General features: G+C 35.8%; 1 protein-coding gene across 5 annotated transcripts in view; it reads right to left on the bottom strand.

The window, feature by feature from the left end:
* Positions 1-12,909, bottom strand: part of DNAH8 (dynein axonemal heavy chain 8) — a 396,942-nt gene that overhangs the window by 251,985 nt on the left and 132,048 nt on the right. For all 5 annotated transcript variants that reach the window (XM_072641991.1, XM_072641989.1, XM_072641988.1 and 2 more), the window contains 2 exons: positions 11,715-11,911; positions 9,663-9,789 (listed from right to left, as the gene is read on the bottom strand). In XM_072641991.1, coding sequence (XP_072498092.1) covers positions 9,663-9,789; positions 11,715-11,911 — 324 coding nt within the window. The remainder of the gene's footprint in view (positions 1-9,662; positions 9,790-11,714; positions 11,912-12,909) is intronic.

Below are 12,909 nucleotides of genomic sequence, written 5' to 3'. Positions count from 1 at the left end.
GATCAGCCTATTAAGGAGGACTCTAGCAAGAATCTTGCCAGCAATGACTAAGAGAGAGACCTCCACTGTCATTGTCATAGGATAATCTATTCCTTTTACCTTTATAGTGATGGACAATGGAGACATCCTTGAACTCCTGGGTGACAACCTCCTCTTACCATATAACCTGGAATATTTCAATCAGCTTTTGTCTGAGTAATTGACCCCCTGCCTTGTAAATCTTAGTTGGAATAGAATCAGCACCATGTGTTTTGCCACATGAAAGGAGCCTAATGGCATTCAATCAAGAGTCTTTACAAGGAGTAAAGTACAGAAACAAGAGCTTCTTTTAAATAGAAATAGGATATGTATTTGTATTGTTAATTATATTAATGTGATTAAAGATCTTCCTCACCCATTAAGGGGAGTTTGATTAGGGAAGATATGTGGCAAGGACCAAGCCTTTTGTTAATGAGGTACCAGTTCTCAAGGGCTGTGATGCCCTCTGGCTCTAAAAAAGGGATGAATACTCTGAGTTAAGGTTTTACTTTCGCACTTAGTTTTTCCATAAGAAGGCTTGAGTGCCAGATGAGAACTCTGGGAAGCTGCTAAGTAGCCCCACCCCCTGGCTTTTGGAACCCATATGTCATGCTTCCCTCTCTGGTAGCTATGTTCAGACAGTTGCGGTCCAATTGTCTATTGAATTCAGGAAGAGAAAGCCATGTTTGTTGATCTTTTGAGTTCTATTTTCTTTGAAATTCAGGGTGCTGACTCCCTGAACTAACTGAATGATACATGTACTTGGTTAAAGGAATGATACATGTGCTTGATTAAAGTGATTGTTAACCCCTTGAAAGTTGCTTTCCTTTTATGAAAGCAGATCTAAGAACCTGTGCCCCTCCCCGCCCCCACCCTGTGTATGTTGGGATGCTTACTATTACAGGAAATAATTGTGTTTCATAAAGGAAACTCAAGGAGACTTTCATTAAATGATGCAAAAAAAAAGTAAACAGAACCAAGACATTAATTTACATAATAATCATGACAATTTAAGAACAATACTGAAAGGTCTCAGATCTCTAATCAAAGCAGCAACGAATTTGAATTCATGAGACAGAGCATTCAACCTGCGCCATGGTTCTTTGCAAAGAAGTGGTAGACCAAAACATGTTGTCATACACAGGCAATATTTTGGTTTATTTTGTTAAACTGCACTTCTTTGTTGGGCTGGTGGGGCACTTCCATTTCAGGGCAGGGGTACTGGTGAAAGGGATTAATGGGAAGTGACATTGATGAGGAAAAGGAAAAAAGAATCAATAAAATATTTGTTTAAAAATTAACATATATTTATTCAAAGCCATGACCCCTTTATATTTCATCTATTCGAAACCCTTAATTTTACAGAAGAGGAAACTGAATCCCAGAAAAATGAAGTACTTTGCTCATGTTCATAAAGGTGGTAAGTAGCAGACCTAGATGACAATTTTGTTTCCCTTCTTGGTAGTTCAATACTGTATGATTTCCAGAGGTTTACAAATTTAATTCTTGCCAACATATCTTTTATGCTCACTCTAGAAAATGAGATGTTTTCATTCTAAGAAATAACAGCCACTTGAAAGTTTGCAAAGGATTTTACATGTATTATATTATGCCTGATCCTCACAACAACTCTGTAAAATAGATGCCCTTATCCTCATTTTACAGATGAGAAAACTGAGGTCAAAGCAGGATATTTGCACAGGGTCATACAGTTTCAGCATCTAAGACAATATTCAAATGTCTCTCTGATGCTAAATTGAGAGCTCTACCTCCTATGCCACCTAGTGGCCTACACCTTGCTACTATTTTTTTTTCCTGCCAGGCTTTTAAATAAATGCCAAATAGAAAAATTAAATGGGACTTTTAATTATACTTTCCACAAAACTTTCTAAAATTTTGTTTCCCTTTACAAATATTTATTAAGTATATATATATACTTCTATATATACATATATATATATATATGATGACAGAAGAATAACAGGAAGAAAATAAAATTGAAATTTCAACTTTTTCAGTATATGAGAACAAAGTTAAGAATGTATTACCAATATTTGATCTTCATGCCCTAAAAAATAAGGAGATCATATGATTTGAGCGTATAATAATTCTGCAAAAGCATCACTGGTAGATTTATATATAAATGACAAGACCTTCACTCTGAAAGGTGAAGCTCATTTTCCTCCATTTCCTTTTGTGTTGCGTTAGTTATTTTTTTTTGTTGTGCCCTATTTGTGCTGGGTTGTCAACTGTAACAGTAAGCTTCCCAACATACATGGGGGGCCTACTATCACAGGTTCTGCTTTTGTAAAAGGAAAGGCAACTTTTGAGGGGGTCAACATTCACTTTAATCAAGCACATGTATCATTCACTTACTTCAGGGGGGAAAAGGCAGCATTTTGAACTTCAGAGAAAATACAGAGAAATCTGTAGAAAGATGGACCTCTACCTCTCCCCTCAAAGCCCATAAAACACCTTTAAAAAATGACTCCAAAAAATTCTAGAGCAACAGAAACCACAAAATGACAGAATGAAAGAGATTTCCAGCCCAAGACATCCTGGAAGGCACCGGGCTCAGAGCAGTGTGGAGCCCAGCCTTGATATGCAGCATGGCACAGAAAAGACTGCAGCAGAGATCAGGGCATGGAATCATGAGTGGCATCTGTGGTTCCCAGATTTCTCAACCCACAACACCAAATACAGTTTCAAAGGTCATTAAGAAAGCTCTTCCACATGATGAGAAAGGAACGAAGTCTGGCCCCAGCCCCAGCTCCAGGGTAGCAGCAGCCACTGTTGCAGAAGCATCCATTTTTGGAGCCCTCTGCCTAAAGACCCTGGGGGAATTGAGTAGCTGATCCAGGTCTCAGTTCTGAGTAGCAGTCCTGAAGTGAGGAGGAGCACTGGCATGGTGGAGCTGGTGGAGGCTCTGGAGAGGGAATTCTTCTCCTAGATCCTGGACAGAAAAGAGTGTTTGTGGTTGCTTCCAGACCAGAGCACAGGCCAGGAGAGGAGGAAACTCCTCTCTCTTTATTGTGCCACCTTGCAGGAACTGAGAACTTACAGGTCCCTAGAGTACACCCTCCACTTGACAAAAGACTCAAAAGCCAAGTCACTGACTGGGAAAATCCCCCAAAATGGAAAAAAAAAAATGAGACTATAGAAGGCTACTTTCTTGGTGAACAGGTATTTTCCTCCATCCTTTCAGATGAAGAAGAACAAAGTATACCATCAGAGAAAGACATAGAAGTCAAGGCTTCTGCATCCAGAACCTCCAAAAAAATATGCAATGATCTCAGGCCATGGAAGAGCTCAAAAAGGATTTTGAAAATCAAGTAAGAGAGGTGGAGAAAAAATTGGGAAGAAAAATGACAGCGATGCAAGAAAATCATGACAAGCAAGTCAACAGCTTGCTAAAAGATATGTTAAAAAGTGCTGAAGAAAATAACACCTTTAAAAACAGACTAACTCAAATGGCAAAAGAGGTCCAAAAACCCAATGAGGAGAAGACTGCCTTAAAAAACAGAATTAGCCAACTAGAAAAGGAGTTTCTAAAGCTCACTGAAGAAAATAGTTCTTTAAAAATTGGAATGCAGCAGATGAAAGCTAATGATTTTATGAGAAACCAAGCAAATATAAAACAAAACCAAAAGAATGAAAAAACTTAGAAGACAATGTGAAATATTTCACTGGCAAAACAGCTGACCTGGAAAATAGGTCCAGGAGAGATAGTTTAAAAATTATTGGTCTACCTGAAAACCATGATCAAAAAAAGAGTCTAGATATAATCTTCCAAGAAATTATCAAGGAAAACTGCCCTGATATTCTAGAACCAGAGGGTAAAACAGAAATGGAAAGAATTCAGTGAACAACTCCTGAAAGAGATCCCAAAAGGAAAAGTCCTAGGAATATTATAACCAAATTCCAGAGTGCCCAGGTCAAGAAGAAAATATTACAAGCAGCCAGAAAGAAACAATTCAAGTATTGTGGAAATACAATCAGGATAACACAGGATTTAGCAGCTTCTACACTAAGGGATTGAAGGGCTTGGAACATGATATTCCAGAAGTCAAAGGAGTTAGAATTAAAACCAAGAATCACCTACCCAGTAAAACTGAGTATAATACTTCAGGGGAAAAAATGGAACTTTCACGAAAAAGAGGACTTCCAAGAATTCTTGTTGAAAAGACCAGAGCTGAGTAGAAAATCAAATACTTTCAAATACAAGAATCAAGAGAAACATGAAAAGGTAAACAGGAAAGAGATGCCTTAAGGAACTCATTAAAGTTGAACTGTTTACATTCCTATATGGAAAGATGTTATTTGAAACTCATGAGACCTTTTTCAGTATTAGAGTAGTTAGAAGGAATACATATGTAGGTATGTATGGCTATGTATGTATGTGTATATTATATATGTATAGGTTTGTATATGTACATGAGTGTGAGTGTGTGTGTGTGTGTGTGTGTGTGTGTGTGTGTGTATACATTGACAGAGTGCACAGGTGAGCTGAATACGAAGGGAGAATACCTAAAAAAACAAAATTTACTGTTGAATGGAATGTACTAGGAGTAAGAGAAAGGGAGAGGTAGAATGTAGCAAATCATCTCACATACAAGAGGGAAAAAAGAGCTTCTATAATGGAGGGGAAAAGGGGGAAGATCAAAGGAAATAATTGAGCCTTACTCTCATGGGATTTGGCTTAAGGAGGGAATAACATAAACTCAATTGGATATGGAAATTTATTTTACTCTGTAGGAAGGCAAGGGGGAAGGGGATAGGAGAGGGAAGATAACAGAAAGCAAATTGGGGAAAGGGATAGTCAGAATTAAACACTATTGTGGAGGACAGGTCAAGGGAGAGAATGGAATATATGAAGGGCAGGATGGGACAGAGGGAAATGTGATTAGTCTTTTACAACATAATATTATGGAAATGCTTGGCACTGTTACACATGTATGACCTATATTGAATTGCTTGTTTTCTCAGTGAGGGTGGGTGGGTAGAGAAGAAGCGAATATGGACCCCAAAGTTTTAAGAATGAATGTCAAAAATTGTTTTAGCATGCAACTGGAAATTAAGTTATACAGGCAATGGAGTATAAAAATTTATTTTGCCCTACAGAAAAACAGAGAGGAAGGGGGATGCAAGAAGGGTGGATAATAGAAGGGAGGACAGACTGCAGGAAGCAGTGTATAGGGTGCATGCTGTCCTGGGGTGGGGATGGGGGGAGATGAGGAGGAAATTTTGAATTTTAACATTGAATTTTTCATCAGCCCTTGCTAGTGAGGTTATATGTATTATTATTACACTAAAGTCATCATTATAATCATCATCATCACTATATGAGTATCTTTTACTTATATAGGCATATAACAGGTGCAAACCACCCCAAGTTTCTTTCATAAGTACAAGTCTATTTACACATGAGTATAGCTTGGTTCTCACCTGACATATGGTGGCTTTATATATAATATATACTAATGTCATTACATGTTATACATGGAAATTCATGTGAGATTTGACAGACTGATTTCAAATGAACACTCTTATGTTTAATCCCTTTTTGGGATCCCATATGTTTGACTCTTTTTTTGTTGTGCTTACTTTTTGAGCTGGCCCTCTTGTCCTACTGTGGATTGATTTCAGACTCCCATTTGGAATACCCTATGATTCTGCAATGATTTACTGAAAATGTTACATTGACATCTGAGGAGATTTTGTCCAGAACTCTATCTTGAGTATCACATTGGCAGAGATCTGATTGAGAACAAGATAAGTTGTCCTTGGAACTGAAGGCACCCAATGGAGGAATTTTCACCCAGGACAAATTGGTTTGTCATTTGAAGCTGATATAGTGACTTTTGGTCAACCCCCTGATCCCATCTTTATTGGAAGCTTATTTGGGACAAGACTTTCTCTTTGAGTAAAGCTCATTTTCCCTCCATTTCTGTTATCCATCCATCCATTCATTTATTCATTATCCACATATCTATATGTTTATTTATTTAGGCTTTAATTATTTTATTTTAATTTTTTCTCTAGTTGTCTTGGTTGGGTTGCCAATTTAAATGTACAATTGAAAATTTAAAAGTGGAAAATTTATGACAGAAATGACATTGACAATGACTATAATAATTTTATCCATAAGTCTGATCAATGCAAATTAAATGTGACAACAAAATCAAAAAAGCCCAAAAGGCCTATTAATCAGCAAGCATGTGACTTGCTTGCCAAATTGAAGAAAGTTAACTGCTAAAGACAACATCAGGTTAGAATATAAACTTGTTTATTAAATCTTACGAATAAGATTAAAGAACACTGTCATCTCATGAAGCAGAGACCAATTTAAATAAAGCTTATTACCAAATTATCCAACTACGCAAAACTATTCAAGCAAAGAGCATTCAGCATGAAACTGAAAGAATGGCTACAACAGAAGAAAAACAGAAAAGATATTAGAAATTCATTATTACAAATTTTTCCTTATCCATTCTTGGATAATAGCATCACAGTCACTCATGTAATTATAGAGAAAGAAGAGATAACATTAAAAAGAACAAAGTCAAAAAAATGGACAAGTATAAGTATATATAAATTGTGATAGTGTGGAAGGATTGATATATGAGATATCTGAAGGAAGGGAAGACTTCAAAGCTTAAAAAACTCAGACTTTATTAATACTGAAAAAGGCAACTGAGAGAACATTAATGACTACCAATCTATATGCCTATTCTCCCTTCTGTACAAAAACTTTATGAAAGTCATCCACATGTAAATTATAGATCTATAATGGAACTATTAATAAGGAACAAGCAGGCTTTCATGAGCAAGATTCAACAAAGGACCATATCTTTACCATTTTACAATTAATTCAAAGATGTTGAGAATATAAGATCCTATTTTAGTTACTGTTTGCTGATTATAAAAAGCATTTGATTTAGTAGAATAACACATCATCTTACAAGCTCTTTTACAGCAGGATTTCTCCCCTCCATATGTCAAAATCAATTAAGATTTCTTGGAAGATGTAACAGAAATAACCTTAGTTAATGACCATTTAATACTAAGTAAGTTCCTGGTAAGGAATAAAACAGGGAGATACATACTTTCAAAAGGTATTCACCAATCAGTGAAGTCGAGTTGAAGGAGTAATGCTCTATGGATGGCAAAGTCCTCTAGTTGTTCCTATTTGTAGGTAACTCTGTGTTGACAGCATCAATCCCCAGAATATTACAGAGACTCCTAGGAGAGACCTGTAATTATTCCAAAGATTTTGACGTCTCCATCCTCACAGGAACTATTAGCTGAAGGATGTCTATTACCCAGATTTCATAATGTATTTGGCTAGACACACCTTGTAGAACTGGTTTTTCAGTATGTGTGTCTGGGAAAGACAGTATAGACCAAGAATAAGTTGGTCCCAGATGTGAACAGGAAGAAGGGAGGATTGGATCGTTTCCATAAAAACTGCAAAGGTCTCATAATGATCCCAAGCTTCTCATTAAAGTGAAGTCCTACTGAATTAATAAATACAACTAGAAACTTTAAAAAAAAAAAACTAATAAAACTAGATAATCTGATTTAAGAAAAGAACATCAAATTACTAATATCAAAAATGAAAAAAGTTAATTCAAAACCAATTAAGAGGAAATATAAGAAATTAATAGGAGTTATTTTGACCAACTGTATGTAAATAAAATTGACAATCCAAATGAAATGGATAAATATTTACAGAAATATATTCTGCCCAGGTTAACAGAACAGGAAATATAATACTTAAATTACCCTGTCTTAGAAAAAGAAATTGAACAAGTCATGAATAATTTCCCTAAGAAAAACTTCCTAGGACCAGATGGATTTAAAAGTGAATTCCACCAAACATTTAAAGAACAATTAATTCCAATAGTACATAAACTGAAAGAAAAAAAAACATGTAAAGGAGTCCTACCAAAATCCTGAAATAGGGTCTTGATTACAAAACCAGGGAGAGTCAAAAACAGAGAAAGAAAATTCTAATCCAATGTCCTTATTATTGATATAAAAATTTTAAATAAAATACCATAAAGAACATTCCAACAATATATCACAAAGATCAAACACTATGATCAGGCTGGATTTAAACCAAAAATGAAAGGCTGTTTCAATATTAAAAAAACTCTAAGAATAATCACATCAATAATAAAAACAAAAAATGGATTATTTCAATAAATGCCAAAAAAGCTTTTGTTAAAAGTACATCCATTCTCATTAAAACATTAGAAAGCACAGGAATAAATGGAGTTTTCATTAAAATGATAAGTAGTTATTTACCTAAAACCAAGAGCATTATCCATAATGGGGATAAGATAGAAGCCTTTCTAATAAAATTAAAGTTGAAGGAAGGATAGCCATTGTCCTCATTATCATTCAATATTGTGCCAGCTATAGCAACAGGACAAGAAAAAAGTAAAGGAATAAGAATAGGCAATGAGGAAACAAAACTATGACTTTTTCCTTGATATGATGGCTTACTTAGAGAACCCCAGAGTCAAATAAAATACTGACTGAAATAATTAACACTATTTTAGCAAAGTTGGAAGATATAAAATAAACAAACACAAATCATCACAATTTCTGTAAGTTACCAACAAAATCCAGCAGGAAGATATAGAAAGAGAAATTCCATTGAAAATACCTACAGATAATATAAAATATTTGGGAGCCTATCTGCCAATACACACAAAGGAACTATATGAACACAATTACAAAACAATGTTTACACAAAGACAGCTCTAATTATTTATTAGAGAAATATTAATTGCTCATGGGTAGGCTGAGCCAATACAATAAAAGTGACAAAGCTACCTAAATTAATTTACTTATTCAGTGCCAGTCCAATCAAACTACCAAAGAATTACTTTATAGAGCTAGAAAAAATAACAACAAAATTCATCTGAAGGAACAAAGATCAAGAATATCAAGGGAATCAATGAACAAAAAATGGGACAGGAAGGAGATTTAGTAGGACCAGACCTCAAACTATACTGAAAATCTATAGTCACCAAAACAAAGTATTTCAGAAAATTTAGTGGAAGCAACAAAAATGTAACTGAGAGGAATATACAGAGAAAGAGTTGAATGGGAGCAATTCCCAAAGGAATGTGCCCCTTCTTCTGGTAAGACATACTACTTGCTAAAGTACATTCAGTTCTAAAAGCTTCTTGCTTTATTGCAAGAATGCAATAAAAAGCCTTAATTCCCACTCTTTGGGATCAGGCTGTCCTAAGAATTAATGTGGTCTTCCTAGTCAGTAAGTAACTTTAGGTGTCACTTTTCATTATGTTACCATACAACTTTTTACCATTCCAAGGTCTGCATAGGAGATTTAACAAGGAATTAGGTGGCTGGTTTTCATAATAATAATAATAACAATATGCCTGATTCATTACTAAATAATTCTCCCCTTTTCTCCTCCCCCCCAACCATTATATAAACCTATACAGACTTTTTTTTGTCTGTGGATTTATTCTAACCTAAGTTAGAGAATCAAGCTATATCCTACATAGGCACTAGAATAACATTTGTGCTTTAAAAATATTCACAATATATATTACGGTAACTACCAATAATTAACTGAACCTATGCTTTATGGAATAAGAAAATACCTGTATGTAATTCAAGTGCTCCCACAACAATAGTAGGCTTCAACTCTTCAATCTCTTGCTCAAATGTAGCATAATGAAGAATTTCTGCTCTGATTTCTGTCAGAGAAGGATTGCTAGCCAAAAATTCCTGTGCGTAGTTTGAACAAATATCAATGATTTCTTTTAACAATGACATTTATATTCAAATCCTTATAATATGTGTTTTCAGGGTAATGAACTCTGAACCCATGGAGGAAATACCAACCTAAGTGAAATCACAGATAGATCAACAGATCCAAGTATGTGTTATCATATTAAATGATCCAAAAGAAGAAGAAAATATCCTTGACAGAGCTGGGGGAGACAGTTGTGATAGTCCAGTGGTTTCTGCCTTTATCCTACTTAGTCTGAAGTGAGTCAAACTTCATAACCAACTGTGACCTACTGGTGAATATGCTAATACAAGAGCACCCCCAGATAACTACCAACTCTCTATGCCACATGGAAACCAGCAAGCTCACATAACATGACCCTGCTTTCTCATGTATGCAGATGAAAAGAAAACCATGTCTCTACTCCAGTGACCCAAAGGCCATTACCCTGGATATCATATGGGTACTCAAAGAACTACTTGGTGGCACAGTGCATACAGCACGGTATAAAGTCAGGAAGACTGAGTTCAAATCTAACCTCAGACACTTACTAACTGAGTAATTACTTTACTTCTTTTTGTCTCAGTTTCCTCAACTACAGAGTGGGGATAATAATAGCACCTATATCCCAGGGTTGTTATGAGGATAAAATTAGGTAATATTTGCAAATACTTAGAATAGTGCATGGCACTATTCTAGTGGGTAGTAGGTATTAAATAAATGTTTCTTTTCTTTCTCTACATATAAATAAATGGGCAGCATTCTTCAGATCCTTTTGTCCTCAGACAACCACCCTGAACAGTAGTGTTTGTGCTCAACATCAATATATTGAACAGTTTCAGCAAATTATACAACTAGATATGCAGAAGTGATAACTAGCAATAAGGGGCCCCCATCTACTGGTTCTAAGGGAACCTGCCACCAGATGAAAGGGCAATCATTTCACTGGTGGATCCACGATTAGAGCTTAATACTGACAGGTCATAGTAATAACAGCAGCAATAACAATGACATATATACAGCACTTTAAAGTTTGCAAATGAGAAGCAGCATGGCATAGCAGATAAATCTCTGGCCTTGGAGCCCCAAAATCTGGGATGATGTCTTGCCTCTGACACAGACTGACTTTATAGCCCCAGGCAATTCACTTAGCTTTTTTCAGTGTTTGATGTAACTTGAAGTTTCAGAGAAAGTGCTGACTTGCCTTGGTAGATTTCCTTCACCAAAGACATCTCACTAAAACAATGAAATCAGAAGTCTAGTCCTTATCTTTCTCTATGCCTTAAGTCTGCAGAATATTTGACCTGTTTTACTGTTGTGGAGTCTCCAACCAGCTCTGTGAGGTAGGTACTATAGGTATTCTTCTTATTATTATTTTGTAAATGAGGAAATAAGAGGACTGTACTTACAAATGACTTATCTAGGGTTATAGAGCTAATAAATGGCAGTGGTCAGCTTTAAGCTTCAACCTTCCTGAATCTAACTCTAAAACTCTGGTTATGGCCAAGCAATTTGAGGAGCTGGAAATGGTTGATCCACTCATCCTGGAACACCCTCAGTGACAGCATAGTAATGCTTAAGGCACTGACAGAGGGCACGCCATTAATTGGGCTGCACAGTCACAAGCAGGAGGCTGTTGTGAGGAGTTCCAAAAACTTTCCTATAACCTCCACCTTTGTGAAACACTCATTTGAAATGACTTATGAAGAAAGCTTGCATGATGACGTACTTTTCTGACTACAGGATCATAGGTGCAGAGCTGTATAAGCTATGCTTCAAGCAACACAACACACCTGACAGCAGGAGAGGACCTTGGGTGTCATCTTTCCTTGGCAGCTTTCTCACCAGTGGGATACAAGCAAAGAGAATGCAAGCTAAGCCCCCATGAAAAGCACCTGTAAACAAATCAGCTAAAGTCTACCTTAACTTTCGCATCTCGGTCCTCTGTCCAAAGAGCTTTATATTTTTGAAACTCCAACAGGGCCTCAGCAGCCGCTTTCCTTAAAGAATTTACTGCAGAAGAAAGCAGCAGCACCAATTTAGCGATGTCTTTGTGTTCTGCAACACCAGGATAAAAATTTTTGAGCTTCCTTGCAGGAATGATTTCTTCAAAGGACTCTAGAAAATACGTAATTCAAACAACATGCAAATCCTTATATTATAAAATGTTTAACTTTTAGCTTTCTTAATTAGAATATGGTAGTCTATTTTAATGGTTATATTTAACATTCAAATCTTATACTTTACTTATATTCTCCAGCTCTGAGTAGTTAATAATCATACATGTGCTATTCTCAACATCAAATACTAACTTTTAAGAGTATGATGTACGGTCTCTAGATCTTAAAAAATGGAGAAATTAGAAGGTCCAGAGGATAACTGAAATAAAAATGATTAAAAGACAGAATAAGAAGCAGTTAAAAGAATTTTAACCTTAAAAAAAGACAGGAATAACTCTCGATATTTTCAAATATATATATTTTTTCCCACTTCCTTTACAAAGCCTTCTCTGGTCATCTCAGGCCATAATGACTGCTTCTTGCTCTAAATTCTGATATTTATTATCTATGATATGTGTGTATGTGTGCGTGTGTGTAATTTGTTTCTCCATTTAGACTATGAGCTTCTTGACCAAAGTTTCCAAAACACTTTCCTTAGAGCAAAACATGACAGTATGATGATCTAAGCATAAAATCAAAAATGCTAACGTCTAGAAGAAAACGAAGTTGACAATGAACACTGAGGACACAAAGGATGTTTTAAAAGTTCTATGGAAGACATGATACAGATAAAGAATGCAATGATGACAGTGAAAAGACTAGCCAATTTTTATTTTCCTTCTATTTCCACTATGAAATGGAATGAGTATTCTAGACCCCCCAATACTCACTGGAGTATCAACACTGATTTGAACTAATTCTGGTCTTTCCAAAATTCTAGTAGGATGCTGCAAGTAACAAGTTGGGAGTAATTAAGTGCATACTTTAATCATCACTGCAGAATGTGCATCATGTAAAGGGTGTATATATCTCCAATACCCCCTCATCAAAGAAGAAGAAAGTCCAGACATGACAGAGGCAGATAGGCAGCTGTGCTATACTCCTGACCACATATAT

This window comes from Notamacropus eugenii, chromosome 2 (assembly GCF_028372415.1).
Source record: "Notamacropus eugenii isolate mMacEug1 chromosome 2, mMacEug1.pri_v2, whole genome shotgun sequence".
Taxonomy (NCBI): domain Eukaryota; kingdom Metazoa; phylum Chordata; class Mammalia; order Diprotodontia; family Macropodidae; genus Notamacropus; species Notamacropus eugenii.
Note: the sequence above shows the minus strand (reverse complement) of the source record. Positions and strands in the feature narration are given on the sequence as shown.